The sequence below is a fragment of the Pinus tabuliformis genome, chromosome 3_2 (assembly GCF_031772625.1).
Source record: "Pinus tabuliformis cultivar Carrire ecotype Pingquan chromosome 3_2, CPIR1, whole genome shotgun sequence".
Lineage (NCBI taxonomy): Eukaryota > Viridiplantae > Streptophyta > Pinopsida > Pinales > Pinaceae > Pinus > Pinus tabuliformis.
This window is the reverse complement of record NC_142302.1, coordinates 832,157,808-832,181,378: the sequence shown is the minus strand read 5'-3', so window position 1 is coordinate 832,181,378 and position 23,571 is coordinate 832,157,808. Positions and strand designations below refer to the sequence as shown.

Below are 23,571 nucleotides of genomic sequence, written 5' to 3'. Positions count from 1 at the left end.
GGAGGTGAGGTCATGTCACAGTAAGAAAAAACTTATGTTTACCTTGAAGAGCTTGTAACAATGGGTAAATATGGGAGGGGATTTTATAGGGTGGTGACCAACTATGGTCTTAGGATATTTGATTTCCTTGTCATAATCAATGCATTCTTTCTCTCTTACTTGATCATTTTCTTGGTTTATTTTTGTGTCAGAAAGGCACCTGTCGTCTTCTTTGTTGAAGCCATTATCACTTATGCCTTTGGGTTCATCTTCCTCCATGGAATTGTGTACACATAGCCTTATAATACAAGTCAGGGAATACAAGGGAGAAAAAGAAAAATATAGTCGATTTAGCTTACACTAATAGAGAAATGATTCATAAGTAATGTGAGGTGCAAAAACCAAACAACTTCTCCATCCAATCCTATTTGACGATGGAAATAGCCTAATGAAACATGGGCTTTAACCTTTGAATCCTCGTTTTAGGCACATGTTTGTGCCTTCCCAACCCCACTAGTAGCCAGGATTCCCTCAAGGCCCCAACACATAATCTAGAGGGAAAGCATGATTGATGGATGGTAGTACCCATGATACGACTATATTTATTAGAGGAGAGTCATGTTTCTATTCCTGTTTCCGTTGCCCAGTTTCTAGACATTTCCTACCCGCCCAGATAGATATCCTTTAGTTGAGTGCCTCTTTGTGCTTGTCCAGAAATATTTTGAAGTTGTTTTTTGACATGGAGGGCTTGGTATGGGCCATTTCCTAGTAGTGTGGGCAACATTGTGTACATTCCCGCAGTAAAACCAAATCACCGTGATTGTAGGCATGGAGAATCCAATCTCATGAATTCAACAAAATGAATCAGATCATACTACGATGGCATGGCGTGCCCTTCCTTCTCCTTCTTCCTGCTGGACAAACATTTCAAATGGAGGGAAATAAACAATTTTGATATTTCAAAGAAACAAATCCATAAAACCTTGAACGAAATGCTTGTGTTAAATGATCATCTGTTTTTCAAGGGGAGTTAAATTCCATTAAATAAAATGTTGGGTCTTTTCTTTTGTTTAATGAGAGGTATTTCTAATTATAAATAATTATTAATTTATGAAAAAAGTTGTCTTTGTGTCACCAAAAATTATTTGGGGAATTTTGGTTGATTTATTAAAAGTGAATTATGATAATATCAAAACAAGCTTTGTGTGGTTAAAAAATGCAGAAAAGTAGTAATGTCATGGTAATGATAAATCATTATTTCCAATTAAATGTTTGGTTTGGTAAGGATAATTAATTTATAGATATTTTTCATGATGTTCAATAGAGGATTAACATGGGAAATGTAATACTTTCCCTCACATGTTTTAGAAAATTCATATCTCTTTGTCCATAAACATCAGGGGTGGAAAAATAGCATAAGGTCTAGAGCTAAGTTTGTTCCAACTTAGTTATATCTTGAACCACAAATTGGTGTTGACCTCATGGATATCATAGAAATTCAGTAGCTTGTAGGGTAGACATCAAACTAATCTCTGTGTGGTCAAAAACTATAGTGAAGTAGTAATGTCATTGGATTAATGACCATTTCCAATTAAATGTTTGTTTTAGTAAGGATAACTAATCTATGAAGATTTTCCATGATGTTCAATAGAGGGAGTCAACATGGGAAAGGTGATAGTTTGGCTCCCACATGCTTTAGAAATTGATCTCTTTGAGCATAAACATTAGAGGTGGAAAAAAATCCTAGGCTCTAGAGCTAAGCTTGTTCCAAATTATCTATATCTTTAACCACAAATTGTTGTTGACATCGTGGATTGATAGAAATTTGGTGGCTTGTAGGGTAGTCTCATCATGAAATAATTGTCACTTATTATCTAGTCATATTTTTTAATCTTAGACTAAATTAGTCATTTAAGTTAGTCATTTTTAGTTTATTCACTTATTAGCTAGTTGTATATTTGATCCATAGACTAAATTAGTTGTTTAAGTTAGCCCTTTTTAGTTCGTTCACTTAAAATTGCTAAAATTTAGTAGTAATTCACTTGAAATAATTGTGGTGACTAATGTTTTTAGTCACCTAGTCATTAATTTCATCATTTTCTACTAGTGTTACTCATGCATGATAGTTAATTTGATGTTATATGGATTTCGGTCATGTGCATGATGATTATGGTCATTGTGGCTAAGATCTTGATATTATATGTATCACGCTAATCTCGATTGGCAAGCTCATATGGTTATGGTTATGATACTCATGTATGAATCGATATAATTGTGATATTGTGGTGTACTAATCTAGACTGAAGTATGCAGGTGTGATAGCCTCCCCTCAGATACATTGACGTTTGAGTTTGATTATGTTGTCTGCTTGGTTTATCTAACATAGTATGTTTGCAGGAAATAGACCATCAAAAATGAATTCAGTGGAATGGGAAAGGTCAGTTAGGCAGTCATGAGAAGAGTATTCTCCTGACCTGGCCAATACATTGAGGATTCTAAGGGCAGAGATCGTAAGGTGCAAGGTTCAAATGACAAGTTAATTGAGATACAAGAAAGACTTGCAAGAGCTCAAGGTAAAGAAGAAGAAGTTAATGCAATCATCCTTCAGAGTCTTTTAGATTTTCAGAAGCAGGGATAGATGGGGACCATTACTGGATAGGAGGAGAAGACTAACAGGGCATATGGAAGCAGTTCTCTTAGAAGACACATGTTGGAGAGATATCATAAAGTCAAAGGTGACAGATCTTTGGATACACTGGGTAGGAGGGGTGGTGCTTATGGATTTCATTCTAGCTCTAGCTCTGAGAGACATCATCACCATTACTGCCACCATCATTATAGGAGGAGTGAGAAGGGATATTTTATTGTGGGAGTTGTTGAAAGGATCCAACCACTGGTAGACAAGACCATGGGAGTGATTGCAACCCAGAGAAATTAGAGTTGTCCATGTGGTTGATCATTGTCATGAACATTTCTTTGGATTCCTCGGTGCAAATCGAATTTTATTTAGCATGGAAATTCCAAAAGGCTTCTATATTTAGTTGTAAAGGTTTTTAATGGCTTGAAAATTTCATCCAATGATGTCAACACCTTTAGTGCACAAGTATTGGTGATAGTGGATTGATTGTGTCAACTTCCTGCACTCTTAATCCTTGCCCTAAGGTGAATTTCACCTTTCATGTTTGATATACTTCATTTTGGAGCTAGGTGAGGTTGGATGGGTGAGTGTATGAGCGAGAAGGTTAAATAGTAATAGATGAATGCTTCAGACCTAGTATAGCGCATAAATGCTTCAGTATATGATTTCTAGTGGAAGCATAATGAGAATATCTATTTATTGAAGCAGTGTAATTATTCAAAACGTTAGATTTCATATCAAAGTTGGAGTGAGGTGTAGCAGAGTTGTTGGTATTAATGGAGAGTTTGGAATAGCTCTAAAGCTTATCAATATCACATTTGTTTTGCAGGTGTTTCTTATGCATTTGGCATAGAGCTATTATGTTTTATGTTGTTAATTGTATTATGTAGTAATTATATCTTGGAGGGAGGTTTTGATGTTATGGTAGAGTGAGTGTTTAATTTCATATTTTGGTGATATTATTCACTTTTTGTTGGATGCATTGTAGCCACTATATTTCTAGAGTGAAGATCATATGATTGTGGCCACTATATTTCTAGAGTGGAGAGCATATGGTTGTGGTGATTGGTTAAAATGTCTCCCCTCTTATTGCGTAATGACGGCAAGAATTGACTTTTGTGTACTATATTATTAATTACTATGTACTATATCACTAATTACTGTGTACAATAAATATAAATAATTTGAAAAATAACATTATATATTAATTACTATGTATCATAAACACGAATGGTTTTTAATTTATTTTTTTCCTAAAGAGATTATTACATGCATGATGACTTAGTTTGTTTAGATATAGGATCTTTAACGTAGTGGTTTGGAATGCAAGTACATGAAAACATTAATTATTGAGATAACACACACATATTAGTATTATTTTTTATTAGCTAAAAAAATACTTGTCCATGAAACTACAAACATATATAGTGTCTACTATGTAGAAATCAAATATATGATTTTTTCAAATAATTAATAGTGATTACTATTTCTAATACATTTCTCTCTTTGGCATATATAAAAACCTTAAAATACATCCCTTATTAATTTCCATTATAATTTTTTGGGCCCTTTCACCATTTTACAAAAAACAAATGGTTCTCTAGGTACATTTAGACTTACTATATAAAAAAAATTGTTTAACAATGTTAAGATCCTTTTATGTTTTCCTTAATAAAAGGCCTTGTAATTTCAAGGAAATAATAACTGTCATAATTTAAGGAAATATAAAGTTAACATTATATATTGTGGAAAAATAGTTATGCACAAGAACAATGTGTTACATAACCACATGCTTTTGTAGCAGGATTTCAACATTGAGATACTCAAAGGTTGCATTAATGAAAACATATACATTATATTTTGTATTAATGCAACATATCATTGTTAGAAAAACTCAATATTCACATAGTTAGAAACAATTTCTATAAAAAAATTTATATATTTAAAAAAAAATATTATCCTATATTTCATACTTTCACATCCTCAAATTCATTGTGTAAGTATCTCTTATCATCTCTCTAAATCAACATATTATTGTCCTTTTAGTTTACATTGCAACTAAAATATCATAAAACACCATCACCTTATACTCATGTATCATTTATATAACTTCTTCTCTTTAAAAATATATCCTTTGGGCCAACACAGATAGAGATAGGAACTCACATATATATAAATTTTCACCGGTAAGAAAATAACTATAAAAGGACTAAACGATGTAGAATAACATGAAATTGAAATTTCAAAAACTACCAGTTTTATAAAATTTAAATTAAAAAATTATATTTAGAATAGTAAAGGAATAATGATTTTTTGATTTGTGATTGAAGTCTTTGACGATATAAATGAAAAATAAAAATAAAAATAATTTATATTATTTTGTAATTATTTTTTTGTTGAATTGAGGTTTCTGTGATCCATATCAAGTTTATGAGAGAATAAAAATAATTTATATTATTTTGTAATTATTTTTTTGTTGAATTGAGGTTTCTGTGATCCATATCAAGTTTATGAGAGATTTTTCGGCCTAAATTACATGATATTTTTTTTGTGTGTTTCGAATGAACTAGTGTGGTTCATCATGAGGACAAGTTGAAGAATTAGATCCAACTTTGCATGTTAAATAGTCAGAGCAGAACCTCTAACGGTTATAATTCTTTACCAAGCAACGACTATATTGACTAATGGCTAAATTTGACTAAAAAACGGTTAGTTGGACTGGACTTGGGGCATAACCATATTTAATTAAAATAAATTAATTTAATTGATTATTAAATTTATAGTTAGTTATATTATTATTAAATTAAAAGTTAAAAGGACATATGAATTTACATAAAGATTTTAACTATTTTATAAAATAAAATAAAATATAATATTATATTATATATATATATATGTATATAAATGATTATTAATTTAATTAAATTTGAAAAAATATATATTTTTAAATATATTTAAAATTAAAAATTTTACATAATTCTATTTCAAATAACATTAAAATCTCAATTATATTTATAAATAAAATTTAATTAAAATACAATGGAAACTAACTTACACAACTTATCATGTTTCAAGTCCACTATGATAACAGAATCTAAATTTAAAACAAAATTAACTACACAAAAACATGCTATTTCACGTATGTTTGAAATTATTATTATAATATTAAACAAGGAAGGCTGTGAAGCAGCTAGTCCCTGCACATAGTTCTATCTAGCCCATTTAGCTTCCGAGACTTGTTATATGCAATTCACCTTTTGAGGGTCATACGCCTGAGTCATACAAGATGCACATAAGTAACTGACATAGCCATACAGCCAGACACAGGCACATAGTTCTATCTAGACCGTGTCTATCACCATGTTATGGCAGGCTGAAGGAGCCGAGGGAGTATAACCATTCTTTGGAAGCTTATCATTTAGCAGACTTATATCAATGGCGGGTGTTTTATCGGCTTCTTTGATATAGGCTTCAGATATTTTATTGGTATTGGTGGTGTCCCTAATTTTGGAGTCAGCAGTGACTTCGTGGAGAAAATTAGGCCTGGAAAGAGCCGTTGGAAAGAGCGCAGAGATTAGCGAAATGCCATACACCAGAGTGGCTGCCATGTTAGAATTTCAATAAACTCCTCGACTTCGATGGAGTGGACAATGTACACGAAATACAGTGTACCCTCAGAAGGAAAATAAAATGATGAACGAATATTGTTATTGTGACAAGTGTAACGCGGGATTGGATGCTAAGAAATGGAAAAGTGAGATACAAGGTGAGTGAGACTTGTTATATGCAATTCACCTTTTGAGGGTCATACGCCTGATTACAGCCAGACACAGCCAGTCATAGCCTTACAGAGCCAATGTAGCCATACATAAGCACCAAACATAGCTGCCAGACCTAGAGGGCTGTTGAATAATATAAAATGCACTAGTTATTTCAAAACAATGTACGAGTTTATGTTGCTAGCCCAAAATCACACAACTGCAATAGAAATAGTCACATGAGCAAGTTTCAGTAATACATAAATCGCGGGGCCCAAAATCACACAACTGCAGAGAATCATTATCAATTCAAGATACACCAGTTTATGTTGCTAGCCCAAAATCACACAACTACAATAGAAAATTGAAGACACGAGTAACATGAAAACCGCCGTGAAGCTTACATTTGACCTTGAAAATACGCATTTCTTATGACAGACTGTAACATGTGAAGAATAGAATACAAGCACGAATGCTAACAATTAGGACATTAGTCCGGCATCTGAGCAGAGACAATAGAAGCATAAAAAATGCGAGTTGCACCACCATGGCTGACCCAAATGCATATTTGAAGCATCCGTCGTACACCTGTAACAAAGAAGGAAGCGGGGAAATAAGACAATGCGTAAAATAATGCAAAAGAGATGTTATTGTTTTTTTGGTTTCTTTTTTCTTTGTCTTTCGACTTTTATGATGTCAATAATCAGAAGAGCCATGAGAACAAGTGCTAAGAGAAACAATGCTGCGAGTTGAGTAAGTTGGCTTATGCTAATGGATTCCATGTTATGTGAAGCGGGAAGATGTATGTGAATATCCAGGTGCAGAAGAGGCCAATTTATAAAAAAGTTCAACGTGTTTGTAAGCTGGTTTTAAGTGTGAATGGAGCTAAAATACTTGAAGCTCGGATGGAGGAGGGCAGTATTTAATGGTCGGAATAAAACGAAAAGCTTACGTTAAGTGAGAAATTGGTGCAATTAAGTGATCGATATGACATGGGGAGCAAATGGCATATGAAATGATGTATGTGGCGGCAGAAGTAAATGCGAAATTAGGTGATGTATTTGACATCGGGCAATCTTGGTGGTAGATTGGGTCCAAGCTATTCTAATAAACAATTGGCTAGACAGGAGATCTATGTCAATATCTAGGTGCAGGAATAAGTACATATACGGATTGATTTGGAATGGAGCTGAAATACTTGAAGATCAGATTGGAGCAGGCCAGTATTTAATGATGGGCATAAAACGAAAACGTTACGTTAAGTGAGCGATCTGACATGGGGAGCAAATGGCATATGGGATGATGCATGTGGCGGCAGTAGTAAATGCGAAATTAGGTGGCATAGAAAGTCTGTCAGGAAGACTCATATATTTGCATAAAATACAGAGTAGTGATCTGTTATCCAGTGATCATAGAATACTTGAGTCGACATTGATTTGCCCTGCCCTTCTCAGAAGCAGCTTTAGGAGCTTGCCTTCGTCTTTGTGTGCCATTGCCATGTATAGCTTCGATCTCAGCACCTTTGTGTTCATTACAAAGGAAGGGTGGTCTATAGCTTATGCAATATATATGTAGTATTTGACGTATAGGTGAACACTGAATGTGGGACCATAATAGACAATGATTAACAGGTGAGGCTAGGTTTATGTTACCCTATTACCATTGACCTGTTTCTAGTAGTGATTTACATATGAGAGTTGTGATCGAATACAGGAAACCCAGGAATATGCAACAACAGCAATGGTCTAAGCAATGGGAATAGCACTAATCTAATGCTTATCTGACTAATCAAGTATGGATATCACATTACTTACCACTCTTTATCCCGAATCAATAGAGATCACAGGTAAGACGTATGGGTATAGAATATTTGCATGATATCACAATCTCTAAGCTCATATTGATGAGTAACAAGCCAATGTGTTTCAACACACAGATCTAACCAGCTAGCAACAAAAAACACTTAGGTCTAATTTCATATCCGGATTAAAGAAATGTTCTTGATTAAAGAAATCTTGTCTTCACAACTTTTTAAACGTTGGCCTTTAATGCATACCTGACAAATTGTACAGAAGCTCGTGTGCATCGTACGTTAAGCAGAGGATAGGGTTGAATCCATGTAAAACTTTAGCAATGTAATTTTTTCGTGAAGTAGCTCAGCTTGTCACCTAGAATAATTTGAGAGAAAAAGAAAACAGTTAACTCTCAGTTCATTCTATAGCTTCAATACAATGTAACCTAATTTACTAAATTATTTTCCCTGGCATGGGGTATTTCCTATTATAACTAATAGAATCCAGGTCTCTAATAAACCCAAAAGAAAACAAGAAAAGCAATGGAATTCTAACTTACTGTGTCGAGGTCCCATGAACTCCACATAGAAATTATTGCTTGAATCCTCTACATTCTTCATTTTAAAGCCTTTCATCATACTGCCCATTGACCAACACTTTCCAGTTAGCCAACGCACAACGAACTTCGTATGATTTCATGTAAAAAATGTTATGAAACCCCAAGAATTTCATAAAGCTTGCATTATCTTATGAAGGAGAAGGGAGAAAACCATGATATGGCATTACTTTATAGTAACTCCAAGCCATAACAGATTCCCAGATGAAAAAAGAAAAGGATATATCATATATTATGGGATTGGCTTTGAAACTTACAGCTTCATGATATCTCTATTCCTGCGGTTGCCCGGTCGACTGGACATGGTATTCAATTGAATTCAAAACCCAACTGTGCCTTTCCGAGGTATTAAAGATTTAGTTGGGGCATGCAGCCTATAATCCACCACAGCGTTCCAAAAGATCCTTTCCGCTTACAATAACCTTTTCTTCAATTCGTGACCAAAAAATTAAGAAGCACAGAACTTTAAACCAAAACAAATGAAATTATTGACTAAATTATATATGAAGTGGCAAAATACTACATCTCAGCAATGTTGGGATGGTAGATCCTATTCATAAAACGAATAGCTGGTGGTGTGAATGGATAAGCAGTTGATAATTCCACATAAACCGTCCACACTCCATCTTGGTAAAGACCTAATTAGATCATGAAAAACAGTGAATTCTTCTTAACATCCCAGCAATCTACTCATTACAAAATTAAACAACGCCATTAAGACTTAATAATAAGTAAATTCATATATGAACTCAGGGATTGAGACAAAAGCCGAAGCAAACAACCTACATGCAAAATGGCAATGGGTTGTGCCAGCGCTAAGAGATATGTACAAATTTTCCAATCTTTTCCACTGGGAAAACTTTAGCAATGTAATTTTTTCCTGAAGTAGCTCAGCTTGTCACCTAGAATAATTCGAGAGAAAAAGAAAACAGTTAACTCTCAGTTCATTCTAGCTTCAATACAATGTAACCTAATTTACTAAATTATTTTCCCTGGCGTGGGGTATTTCCTATTATAAATAACAGAATCCAGGTCTCTAATAAACCCAAAAGAAAACAAGAAAAGCAATGGAATTCTAACTTACTGTGTCGAGGTCCCATGAACTTCACATAGAAATTATTGCTTGAATCCTCTACATTCTTCATTTTAAAGCCTTTCATCATACTGCCCATTGACCAACACTTTCCAGTTAGCCAACGCACAACAAATTTCGTATGATTTCATGTAAAAAATGTTATGAAACAGAAAACTCTGTTCAGATTCTCGGATGCATGATGAATTGTTTGTGTTGCCTCCCATACATATATACAGTAAAGTATAAACCATAGAGTAAAAGGATAGACTGACTGAAGCAAAAGACAACAGACTGCACAAGAATGAATTTGAAATCCACAGTCAATGCACACTTAAGCAGGAATAGAGGAATGGAAGCCAGCTAGAGAAGAAAGACGAAAACTGACATATTATAGAGGTGCAGTCGCTGGACAATATCTGTGTACCCTACAAGAAATGACTCAGAAGCCGGGAAAATCACATTCCTCATTAATACTACGACATGAGAAAATGTTTTCATCTCCTTAATGGTAGAATCTGGAATGATGATAGCAGTTTCGTCCACAACATAAACAAGCTTAAATTTTGTAAGTTGCTTGAACTCTGTTAGCACAGCACTTTCATCAGATTGTATCATGATTCTATTGGTCATGTTGTTGTAACCACTCTTAGTTAGAGCTGAAATAATGGGCTCCATGATACTAAGATTCCTTTTCAATGATATAGCTCGTGCATTCTGTGAAAAAAAGCAAGAAACAAGATACACTTTATAGTATCATGAGTTAACATTTATTTCATGAGCTAGTTTATATTTAACTCTTCAGATTTCTAATCAGATTGAAGAACTGTACCTCTATGTTGATGATAACATGAACATTTCCTTGACTCTCTGCAAACTCTAAAAAGGCAGACAGATTTCTTAGAAGATTATAACCCTCTATATTAAACAGGCTGTAAATGTTTGCTGCACAGTACAAGAAATTCATATCACAGTATTACATCAGTTGCCCTCTGAAATACTAAACCTGTTATATTTTAGCAGAGCTAAAGTTCTCCATTATTATTGATAAAAATAGGGAGAAGTTAGCAATGTACTATCATTTGAGGAACAATTCAAATGATTACACTTTTGAAACTTTGGAAATTAACAGGTGTGCGAGGAAGAGATTTTCTATTATTTTGACTGTTTCAGCCAGCATGGATCAGACTTACGTGTCAAGCTTTGAATTTCATTCCATGTGAGATCAAACGTGAAGATGCCTGGCCGGTTATTTGGGGTATCTAGCACCATTTTATTGATGCCTGGTACGATTGTTAAGCGAGATGGATAAAACACTGAATTTGATACGATATTTGTTCCTATCATAAGGTCTGGTGATTCCCTACAGATAGGAACACCATATTTTGTTATTTGAACAGAGCAATCAATGTAGTGAGCTCCATCTCTTATTGCAGCCTGATAGGCAATATCCGTACAACCTGGGTAGTCACCGCTAGCTCCATTGTGAGAAATTATTAATGGTTTTCGCTGTATTGTCATTAATCCACAGAAATCCAGTGAGTTTATAGTTTTAAAAATCTTGATCAACAAAGAAATATATTCAGAAAGAGATACATACTTATTATTATAAAAACATTCTGGCCTTGAAAGACATAAGAAGAATTATAGCCCTACATGGGTAGGGGATTGTACAAATTGATGGAGGTTAAGTAGCAAGAAAGCCATACCTATAGCCTCTGACGCTGTTACAGAGAAATCGGTTAGGATGCCATCAACTGTGAAATTCTTGTTGTCCACGAACTGAAGATATTCCCTTATTGGATCATAGCTATAGTTGTAGCTCATGCCATATTCATCATTGGCAAAATTAGCAGCAAATATTTCCAGCCCTGTAGAGTGTGCATCTTGTACAATACTTGTAGGTGGTTGTAAATATAAGTTTGTACCGACATGCCACTACCCGGATCATGAATCTGAAAGGAGCCATTCTGAAGGCACTGCCCCTCTCTTGCCTTCCGAACCTGCTACACCGCGATGAAGAGGAGGCTGATACTACAGATATGTCTTTGAGGAGGCTGAGTACTTTCCTGAGACCGCCTGAGATAGGGCATGAGATTGGCTTATTTCTTGAGAGTGCTGCAAGAAATACAATATGAAGGACACCTATGCTTCAACAGGTTCGAGTCCTGCTATGCCCCAGCTACCACTTTGAGCTTGAATAACGGCCTATGCAACAGCTACAGCTAAGTGGATGGCCCAGCTTTTAGGATAAAACATATCAATGAAACAAAATTGCTTTATGCAAAAGCCCCCAAAGGCTATAAACTTGGGGCCTAGAGTAGGAATGGCCTTAAACTTCTGGTTAACACCTGGGCATAATTTTTGGAAAAATAATCAATTTGGTTGGAATAGTGGTCGTTTGAATCAATCTTCGAGGTTTTCTAGTGGTTCTAGTGGTTCCAGTGGTTTTAAGATTGAGTCTAAGGCTCTTAAGATTGAGTCTAAGGCTCTTAAGATTGAGTCATTGTTCTGGAATAATTTTATAAAAAAGCTTGATAATTTGAGCTCTATTTCTCAAGCTTCTAAGACGACTCTCTATCACGCAGAGGTGATCAAGTTGTTGATTAAGCGTAAAGCCATCCTTTTGAAAGAGGGAGTGCTTAGGAGCCCGGACGATTTGGTTTATTTACAGAGATCAATAGAGGAGCTAACTGTTCATTATGATGAGGAAAGCTTGTTCCGAAGTGTTCCGTTGTTGATCAGACAGTTAATAGGTCCTAATATGATTACTGCTAAAGTACATCTGATGGAGAAGTGTTGCCTTCCCAAAAAAGATATCCCTTATATTAATAAGTTTGGGACTTATACACTGGAGGCTATCATGATTCATGTACTGGGTTCAGTGTTCAACTGTGTACAGGATTTACCTGTTGTTAGGGTATCTACTTTGATCCAACAGCTGGAGTCTGCAGTACGAGTTCAAGCGTATCATCTCGGAATGCCGAAAGCTGCGGATCGTCCCCCTAAAGGGGCAAAAAGCAAAGTCATTCAGAGTTTTTATGCTATCGGGGTAGGCTTGTTAGAGCTCTTGGTTGATCGCAAATTAATAGCTCTGAACACAGATAAAAAAGGCGATATGGATGAATTCCCTGTTGCCCTTAAGGAGGGTAAGGGTTTTAAATTCTCAAAGTGCTTTGCTATGTGCTGTTTTGATCCCACTATTCTTCCGATCAAATTCAATCTGCCCATGGTTTGCGAGCCGTTACGTTGGACCTCTAAGGTAGATAACCCTACCACTTTAGAGGATATTGAAGGTGGATACTTAAGCGGATTCACAGGAGACATGTATAATAGGTTTCGTATCTTCACTTCTAAGAGCAATGCCCATTTCTATATTAAATTGCATTATCCACATCAGATGTGCAATGTATTAAATAGAATGCAGTCACAATGACAAGTTGAAGGGAAGGAAACCGGACCCTGGATGTGACTGGAAATGCTGAGATTAAACATTAAAGCCAAACAAATAGAGCAGATCTTGTAGCAATATAGAGAGCACCTTCAGATCAGGTTTTGATCATGCAAGTTGAAAGTATGAGTATGGCATGCCCTTAACAGGATTGGGAAAGCTGCAACTACACATTGCAAGAGCACCTGAAGATGGATCAGATCAGGTTTTGATCATGCAAGTTGAAAGTATGAGTATGGCATGCCCTTAACAGGATTGGGAAAGCTGCAACTACACATTGCAAGAGCACCTGAAGATGGAGATGGGCCTTACAATTGGGAAAAGAAGTGTGTCATGAGAAGAGGCATCGATCTAATGACCCTTCTTACAAAAGTTTGTCAAGCCACTGTGTCAAATTCAACTCAACACAGAAAGCAACCTGAACTGATTCATTCACACGTGAAACTCCTACCAGTCAGTGAGTTTGAATACCCAACAAGTTTGACTTGCCACTACTCATTGGCAGTACAACACATGTAATAGAGATTCACAATATGGATAAAGGATAATGTTAATGTTTACAGTTCAACAGCCTAAACGATTTTATAGGGTGACTTAAAATCAGTTTATATTGAGAATTAAATGAAAATTTAATTATATAACCAGTGGGGTAGTGGTTCAATATGGTGGGAGGTGTGCCTTCTCAAGCTTCCCACCATGGATCCAATCTGCCTACAGGCATGTGCTTTGTGTCAACCCCCATGCATGTAAGGCCATGGAAACTCTTCCACAATCTAACTTGTTGAAGGATCATTCTCAAGCGAAAAATGCAAGTATGTTGTTGCCTCTGATATTCATCATCACAACAACAACATGTAGAACTCCCATATTGTTGTACTTTCATCCTAATTTGTCTCTTGGTCCAATTGACTGTTTTTGTTCATGTGAGGAGATTAATAAAGTTTTGAGTTCAATTTCAAAGGATTACAACAATCCCTGTACAACAGAGCCTACAAAAATTCTATGATAAAGTGTTAAAAGAAGATTTCTGAAGGAGAGGGCATTGAACTCCAATGACAAGTTGAAGGGAAGGAAACCGGACCCTGGATGTGACTGGAAATGCTGAGATTAAACATTAAAGCCAAACAAATAGAGCAGATCTTGTAGCAATACAGAGAGCACCTTCAGATCAGGTTTTGATCATGCAAGTTGAAAGTATGAGTATGGCATGCCCTTAACAGGATTGGGAAAGCTGCAACTACACATTGCAAGAGCACCTGAAGATGGAGATGGGCCTTACAATTGGGAAAAGAAGTGTGTCATGAGAAGAGGCATCGATCTAATGACCCTTCTTACAAAAGTTTGTCAAGCCACTGTGTCAAATTCAACTCAACACAGAAAGCAACCTGAACTGATTCATTCACACGTGAAACTCCTACCAGTCAGTGAGTTTGAATACCCAACAAGTTTGACTTGCCACTACTCATTGGCAATTAAAAATTTAAAACTAGCTTCCAGTAAGTTGAACTTGGGAGCAACAAGTTAACTCGCAAGTACTGCTATGTCAAACTATGACATGTGAGTAGTCGCAAATTTTTACACGCGTCAGCAAGTTTGACCCGCAAGTGCAATGGCATTTTTGCCCAAATCTTTGAGAATTCAATCGGACCCATCACTCTCTAAACTCACCAAGTTCTTTTTCAAAAATGAGTATTGTAACTTTGCCAAGGACCCATCAGGTCAGTAGGATCGCCATGATGACATTATAGGCAAGCATGATGAAATAGATGGGTTTAGACCTTAACAATGGAGAAAAGTGGTCCATATTGCCAACAAGACATTGATCTTAGCATAACAGGTCTAGCAAAGGGAATTTTGTCTTTTATCTCTCGATTTGGCATCAACAAAACTCAGGTCTCAGATGTGACACAGTGTTTATTTGGCACCTATGTTCTTAATGTGGCTTGGAATGTGCGCACCAGCGGCTCACATACTTCTGACCACCATGGTCTATCTGCTTATAATTTCACTCATAGCAACCACCATGACCCGGGACACTCTCCAACTCACCTCTCCTCAACAGGATCCAATAAGAAGTAAGGAGTAAACAGTAAAGGCCTATCCGTCCAACTATGTATGGCCTCAACAAAGGGAAAAAAGACGATACCCATAAGCATTGGCTCATTAAGAAAAAATTGTGCCTTCAGCTAAGGCATTGATCCTAGAATGGCAGCTAAGACGGACAGGAAACAAATACAGCCTTCCTCCATCAAATTGAAAACTGAAAACACACCAAAATGGAGCATCACAACAAGGCTTAATAAAAATAGATAAACGGAACATAGATCTCACCACAACAGCTAAGAGCAAAAGGTAGGCAAAGCCTTAATGACAAAACTATTTCACATTGCAATGGAACTGATTCACCAGCCGGTATTCTAAACAATAATTCTCAAGCAATGATCCATTGCTGCTGGTCATCCGTTGATTTTTGACTGCTCTGCTAATTTTATAGTAAAAGCATGGGAGGCAACAAACTATGTAAAGGAGTGCCCTAGCCTCACATAAAAGCAGAAAAAACATTCCATAATGGATTATTAAGCAAGCTAATGCTTAAAATTAAATTCAAAGAAGAAAAGCATAATTGCTCTGAGCATAGCAAGTTGTATTGTCATTAATCCACAGAAATCCAGTGAGTTTATAGTTTTAAGAATCTTGATCAACAAAGAAATATATTCAGAAAGAGATACATACTTATTATTATAAAAACATTCTGGCCTTGAAAGACATAAGAAGAATTATAGCCCTACATGGGTAGGGGATTGTACAAATTGATGGAGGTTAAGTAGCAAGAAAGACATACCTATAGTCTCTGACGCTGTTACAGAGAAATCGGTTAGGATTCCATCAACTGTGAAATTCTTGTTGTCCACGAACTGAAGATATTCCCTTATTGGATCATAGCTATAATTGTAGCTCGTGCCATATTTATCATTGGCAAAATTAGCAGCAAATATTTCCAGCCCTGCAGAGTGTGCATCTTGTACAATACTTGTAGGTGGTTGTAAATATAAGTTTGTACCGACAGGCCAAATGTATTCCTTTGGAACCATGATTCCAGCAGCAAATGTCTTCACAAATGTTAAATTTTTTACGAGGGAACCATATGTTGCATTCGTTGATGGGTCCACATCTTCTTATGAAAAGCAATATAATATTGAAAAGCAATAAATCATGTTATTGAAAAGCAATATATCAGTCATATATAAAATAATAATATTATTACAAATAGTAACATATGATATATTTTGATAATATAAAGTTATAACACGTGAAACGAGATCTTCTAAGTGATTTATTGATAGAACAACCACGTGTACCGAAATTTCTTCGCCAGATGCCTAACACATTCATTTCTATGCTAACACATTCATTTCTATGTGTCCATAGGATCTTGGCTTGTTTTTCATATAAGCTGTTAGTACAATAGCATAGAAAAGACAATAGCTACAGTTGTACAGTATTGATGCCAATGAAATATCCACCCTCCATAGCTCAACAGATTTTCCCCACTTAAATGGGAATGGCCAAATAAATATATAGAAACACTTGAATCATCTAGGCCTAATTTGAGCCTTCACGGGATTCATAATTTGGAACATTTCAGGGCTTTTTCCAAATCGAGATCCCTGAGCGAGATCTGGAACTGAACAAGGCCCTGCAGATACTGCGCGGCCTGTTAGACATCTGCGGCATTCACAATCCCGGAGAAAATGTTCTTCCGCAGTTGATTGGCATCCAGAAAAATCTCCGTCAATTCAATTCCCGGATCTGCGCCGTGAATCCACTCTCCAGTGCCACCACGGTGTCTTGATCCTCCCGGGGAACTTTCTTGGCGGTCTCGGAGCAGGGCCAGCAACCAGTCTTTGGCAATGGGGCCTCCCAGGCCAAGCTGAACGCGGCGCATTCTGTGAAAGAGGGCAGGAACCATGGTGCGCAGCACCATTATGATATTCTCGACCTTGTTCAGCAAGTCCTCCGACGCGTAAGCCAGCCCGCCCCTGCGGTAATAATTCTTCTCCGACGTCGCAGGTTCGAGACTGAGGCGGTCCAGGTAATGCGCGACAAGGCCGTGGAAGAGATTGATGAAGAGCGCGGGGTGCCAATCCCCAATCCAGAGGTAGGGTTTCTCCAGAGGTGTTCTCCAGGCGGGCGTGAGCACTTGCAGCACGTCCTGCCTTGCTGCGCGGTCAAGGGCGTCGTAGTGGGATTCGAAATGGAGACGTAGCGCTTCCACTTGCGCCTCGACGCGGATCACGTCGTCGCATTGCAGGGCTTCTTTGAGTTGGGAGTGAAGCTTCTTCAGCTTCTGGACCCACTGCAGGTAATAGCCCTGAAAAACCTGCTTCCGTTCTGTTCAACAGGAAAATGATTAGCTAAAATAAAAGTTAAAATGCTCATTTGTTTGCTGAAAACGTAGGATTATACAAATATTACAGACTGGTAGTTATAACTTAATGCAAAAAGAAAGGACTCATAACTGAATGAAGTCGGGCTCCTGGCTAGTAATTTCACCTTAAGAAGCAGGCCTCCATCCAGGAAGCAAACCTGCGTCTTGGAGAGTGGTTAATCTCACAGGCAGAACGTCTTCGACCAACGTCTTGGACAGTGGTTAATATCACAGGTAGAACGACTTTGACCAAATGTCTTGGACAGTGGATCTCCTCCCTCAAAGCAAACCTGCATCTTAAGTGCCATGGGTTATTCTCCTCCCTCACAGGGCGAAACAGGTTTGATGAATAGTTCTGGTAAAGACAGTGGAAATAGGTTTGATGAACAGAACAGTTTCGATATTAGTTTGCCACTTGTATCGCCATGCATAACCATGCCACTTGTTTTATTTTCTGTATATCTATGAGATCACTGAAAAAGCAATATTAATCTCTAGCATTTGTACCTATCGAATTAATGTTAACATTAAAACAAACCCGTTGACGGTTAGCGAGAATGCAGCAGGCGTAAAACCAATTTAAGCTATGGTCGGGCCTCTTCCGCCTCGGGAAGAGGCCAAATAAGATGGCAAAAGTTAAGTTCGAAATAAAACTTTGGTTATCCGGCACAACGCGTTTGAGAGCATTTGAAAACTTTGTAATAATCACAGTATAACACAGGACTAAAACTTGAAACTAATGCTAACTCGGACCCGATCGATTACTATAGACCCTGCCGAATGCCAGATGGCAGGGACTAATAATAGTTTTTAAAATAAATAATATCTATGAATGATTTAAATGTAAAACAGTATAAAAGTTTCATAAAAGTATGCCAATAGATAGCCTACATATAAACTCTGCAAGCTACTCTCACATACTATCATGATTAGTTCATAAATTTTAAAAGCTCTTTTAATTGAATTATTTAGCTATATTATCAATAACATATTCATGAGAGATAATAATATTATTATTAACCAGTAGAGAAAGTTATATTATTTTTTGTTTTACCTATTTAGATGGCTAGGCTACAATTTTTTATATATATTAAAAAAAAAGGAGGATGCATTTCGAAAATGTTTCCTATTTCCTTTGAGCCCGTGTTAAATGTGGTGAGCTTAAGTAAATTGCAGATTCTCTTAATATTTAAAAATTTCATTGACATGACATTGGTCGAATTCCCGAATATTCGGAGAATCTGCAATGCGAAAACACGGATATGGATTCAGATTAATCGAAAGTGATTTTCGAAATCTTCGACTCTCTGCTAAATGCAAAATCAGTGATTAATGTGAACCTAACTTTCACAACAAAATTTATGGGCAAGATTTAATACCTTCCCACACAGTCATATACATTTACATTACCTCTGAATTAGCTTCCTAATTTCTCTACATCTTGGAACACATTTGTATTTATGTATCTTGAAGCTTTGCTTTCAAGTCAATTCAACACCGAGGTTGACCTAAACAGCATCGAGGACCCTGTCAAACAAGGCGGTCAAACATTACTATTCCACGCGCTCTCCCCGCATTCAAACATTCAATGCACAAAATTGAAACGTTAGATGCTTTTTGGCACAACGACTTTAAAACAATCGTGTATGTTCTCTCCCTTGTGCTCTACGAAGGAAGAATTTGTCCATGGTCGATATTACATTTAATTGGAATTCAACACAATATACAGATTGTTCAATATCTCACATGTAAAATCTCGTGTTCGTTTCTGCTCCGCCCCTTCTCCCTCGCGTATTTATAGACGATCCCTCTATATGAGTATTGTATTATATGGATGCACGAAATATTTCATCTGCTAGTACAACTCATCCAGAAATCACGTGTCCAAAAATCCGGTTGTTTCCAATATTTATCAGCCATCAATCATCTAACAGATCAATCCACTGAAGATTCATCAAGTATATACGAGGTTTCTTTGTGCATAAGTGTAAGAACAATGAAGCCATTGCTCATGAAAATGAAACCTACTGTGTCCGCCCTTGTGGTTGCCGCTCTTGCCCTATTTATGATGACGTTATTGTTTAAGGAAAACCCTTTAGTTGTGGTTGCTGCTTCTCCCGGACCTCTACCCCACAAAAATGTTCCAACTTCGCTAGGACTATCTATAAGCAAAAATGTTGGTTCTTCCGTTAAAGCCGTTGCGTCAGGAGGATGGAAATCACTTCGAGATGATGGTCGCTCTCAACCTGATCACAACCCCCTGCTTGTTCTCGCTGCTCCTCAACGTAATCGCCATGTTCCAACTCCATCACAGAAATTTAACCTCCATTCATCCATTGAGGAGTCGGCAGCAGGACGATCTGCTACGCGCACTCCCTCACCTCAATGCAATGGCCATGTTCCAACTCCTGGATGCCGCAATAAAAAATCAAGAAAGGAGCAGCAACTACACGTGCTTGCTGCACCTCAACCTAATCGCCATGTTCTAACTCCTTCAAGGCAATTTAATGTCCATTCATCCATTGAGAAGTCGGCAGCAGGACGATCTGCTACGCGCACTCCCTCACCTCATTGTAATGTCCATGTTCCAACTCCTAGATGCCGCAATCTAAAATCAAATGAGGAACAACCACTGATGGTCAGTGGCAACGCAGAGCAGGCATCAGCATATCATAACAAACTAGAAGTTAGACGAGTGCGGTTTGACGATTCACCAGCTCTCCGCAGTCGACTAATGAAATCTGTCAGGAAATTAATTGCCTTCTGAACAAAAGAGTGTAGTAAAGAGTAAAGGCAAGAGCTAACCAGCCATACATTGGGTATTAAATGCCCAATGTAGGCTGGCCCATCTATGTATATGTCATATGTCATGGAGCGCGTCCATGTACACCATGTCTGACATCCCGATCCCCGGCGAATTCCCGGCGACTCCACCTTTTCTATTCAGCGATAGTTTATTTAATGCGGTTTAAGAGTATTAGTGAAAGCAGCATGATTTCCAGTACTTCTCATTTATTATCAGCAGATTCCCATTTATATTTCCCACTTCCGGAGGCCATTTGAATTTGAAATTTGTTTTCCCGCTTTGTTTTGAAATTTGTTGTTCCACCTTGTTATCGCAGGGCATGCTCTCTTTCATACACTTGCGGCATGCTCTTTGGCAGACCCTGTGGAGACGAGATCACGAGATCGACGAGCTCTTGCTGTGGCCATGGTAACGGGGCCTCGGATGGCTGGCATGGCAACAGCGAGGCTTCCCGCGCCGGTTCTGGCAGCGGTGCTGGCTACGGAGAAGCCGGGAGCGGGTACCCGCGTTCCGGTTCGGGTAAAGGAGCAGAGTACTATTCAGGAAATGGTGTTGTGAACGACGATAGTGGATACGGTGAAGGGTCTGGCGACGACAGTGGCTATCGTCAGTCACCTGGCAATACTTATGCCCCATACCCGCCTGGCTCTAATGGTGGCTATAGAGAAGGTGGTAAATACGGCTCAGGCTACGGTGAGCGTTGGGAAAAAAACGGTGCCTACGGTTCAGGGTACAGTGGTGGCAGCTATGTCACAGGCTCTGGTAATGAAAAAGGCTACGAAGCTGGCTCTCGCTATGGCGCTGGATCTGGCAATGGCAACGGTGAATTCGGTGCCAACAATGGTTACGATAAGGAAACTCCTTAACTTTATATATTTGTCTCCGCAGCGCGTGCCCCCGGAGTTTGTAATAAAGCAATGTCTCTTAGTCAATTATAAATATTAACAATTTAGGCACGGTGAATGCAACAACGAACGCCTTACTTTTGTCTTTGTAACATGGTGGTGGAGTTTGTAATAAAGTCGGATTTCTTTATCAATCTTAGCTATTAACAATATAGCACAGTGAATGTAGGGGTCACTCTTTCGAGAAAGAAATAAGTCAGTCTGATTTGGTATTGAAGCTGTTGGCAATGACTAAATTCGGTAAAGATTATGGACTTCTGTGTTGTTTAATGCGAAGACTGCCTAGCTTCGTACTTCTTACGATGTTGTTTACTCTTTTCTAAAAGCAACGACTTTCATCATACAACGATATTGTGTTATCATCTGAAAAGCTTTTGAAATTAATGTGTTATATTTACTTTGTATTTTTCCTTGTATTTGAGATAATAAGATATATCCTATTTAATTTTTATAAAATATTTTAAAATACTTTAAAAATAATTACAGATCAAAAGTTTTCTACTACTTTTTCTCAAGTAAATTGATCATATTAATATGTATATAAAAATGTTTTGTGTTTTATTAACCTGATTTGTGTTTTTGGAGCCTGCAATATCAATAAATAATGTATTATTGGATATTGTAATAAAATATATTTATAAGTTAAGAATTTTTATAATAAAATAGTAATAAAATATATTTATAAGTTAAGAATTTTTATAATAAGATAAATATTAAATAGTTTTCATAATCTAAAATAAATCATAAAATAAATATTTTAATATTTATTATTATTTACTAATTATTTAATTTATATCACTGTATTAATAAATAAATTTTTAAACATAATTATTATTAAATATTAATTATTTAATTCAAAATAATTCATCAATAATTACATTTTTATTTTCCATAAATATTATAGATAATATTTAAAGTATTATTTGTGAAAATAGATTGAAAATAGTATTATCAAGCTTCCATAGAAAAATAGGAAGAGCAAGAGGACGAGGAAGAAAAAGAAAAGGGTAAGAGAAAGAGGGAGGAGGAGTGGAAGGAAATGAATAGGTAGAAAAATATGGAGAGGTTAAGGGAGAGAGGGTGTGACGCCCTCGAGTCTCGGGCAGGCGTGCACGATGGGCGGGCGCCCCGGGGCATGACGACGGGCGCGTTTTGGCACAACGACGGACAGTGCGACGAGCGGATGGGCGAACCTCCGACACTTGGGCGATGAGCCGAGCCGCAGGTGCGGTCACCTGGAAAGCCGACAGGTTGCGCCATTCTGATGATATTCTCTGCTTCGACTTCACCCTTAGTGAATGAGAAGAGGTATGATGATCCCATTGATCCTTTTGTCATGTCCTAATTGTCTTTAGTGATTTCTCTTTCACTCTTGCTTGGGCATTGTCTTCACCTCAGCTCGGATACCACGTTAATTTTAGGTATGTTCTATGCTAGAGCAATTTATTTTAATTTTCCAATATCTTTTCCAAATTAGCAATCACATCAACATTAAAGTAAACTGAAGATAGAACATAAACATAAATCACAGAAGACAAGCCAAGACAAGAGGACACAAGATGTGGCGCTAGCCAAGGAAAAACCCCAATGTGGGGAAACCCTTGATCAATTCTTCTTTTATGTTCTTCAAAGTTCAGCAGAGAAAGAGAGAGATAGTACATTTACAACAGAAGTCAACACTTTGACTTATCTATATCTGAGCATAGATCATCTCCTATAACGATGATACATGAGATCAGTTGAAGACATTCTACTTCAACTGATTCTCCAAGGTGACGGCTTCACCTAGTAGTGTTGCATTTCGTCCATTTGCTATACCTTACCATGTAGCACCATGTTGTATGTGCTGGACCTTGATGACTGAGCTGCTCTCATCTGCTCTCATCATCATGCTGCCCATTATGCCGCATCTTCCATCATCATGCAGCCCTATTCATCATCATGTTGCTCCTTACTTAACATGCCCATTATGCTGCATCATGCAGTCTCATTACTGATCATGCTGCCCTTTACATCATCATGTAGTCTTATTGATCATGCTGCCCTTTACATCATTATGTTGCCCTTTACTAACATGCCCATCATCTCAGTGTTGTACCAAAATATCACTGAGTTGTTCTCATT

The 23,571-nt window shown here is 37.2% G+C and overlaps 2 protein-coding genes and 1 pseudogene across 2 annotated transcripts; 1 reads left to right on the top strand and 2 right to left on the bottom strand.

Moving 5' to 3' along the window:
- Window positions 1–10,219: 10,219 nt before the first annotated feature.
- LOC149183246 (glycerophosphodiester phosphodiesterase GDPDL1-like) lies at window positions 10,220–16,700 on the bottom strand. Its single transcript, XM_089414884.1, has 7 exons — window positions 16,667–16,700; window positions 16,150–16,479; window positions 11,785–11,974; window positions 11,513–11,666; window positions 11,050–11,365; window positions 10,689–10,801; window positions 10,220–10,573 (listed from the first exon to the last, which is right to left on the bottom strand). Exons 1-7 carry the CDS (start codon window positions 16,698–16,700, stop codon window positions 10,220–10,222), a joined length of 1,491 nt encoding a protein of 496 aa, XP_089271010.1.
- Window positions 16,701–16,932: 232 nt separating this feature from the next.
- Window positions 16,933–18,044, bottom strand: LOC149183245 (protein INAPERTURATE POLLEN 1 homolog; annotated as a pseudogene).
- A 2,713-nt stretch (window positions 18,045–20,757) lies between these two features.
- LOC149183244 (uncharacterized) lies at window positions 20,758–21,793 on the top strand. The gene has a single exon (XM_089418694.1). The coding sequence runs from the start codon at window positions 20,887–20,889 to the stop codon at window positions 21,406–21,408; it is 522 nt and encodes a 173-aa protein (XP_089274820.1). The 5' UTR covers window positions 20,758–20,886; the 3' UTR covers window positions 21,409–21,793.
- The last annotated feature ends 1,778 nt before the right edge of the window (window positions 21,794–23,571 follow it).

What these genes read in the sequence shown, in the direction of transcription:
- LOC149183246 (XM_089414884.1), bottom strand. Translation starts at nt 16,700, where the DNA reads ATGAATGTGTTAGGCATCTGGCGAAGAAATTTCG. An exon ending in TTGTACAATCCCCTACCCAT is followed by an intron (nt 11,366 to 11,512) that starts GTAGGGCTATAA and finishes ATGACAATACAG; the next exon opens with CGAAAACCATTAATAATTTC. An exon ending in TGAAATTCAAAGCTTGACAC is followed by an intron (nt 10,802 to 11,049) that starts GTAAGTCTGATC and finishes TGTACTGTGCAG; the next exon opens with CAAACATTTACAGCCTGTTT.
- LOC149183244 (XM_089418694.1), top strand. Translation starts at nt 20,887, where the DNA reads ATGCTCTTTGGCAGACCCTGTGGAGACGAGATCACGAGATCGACGAGC.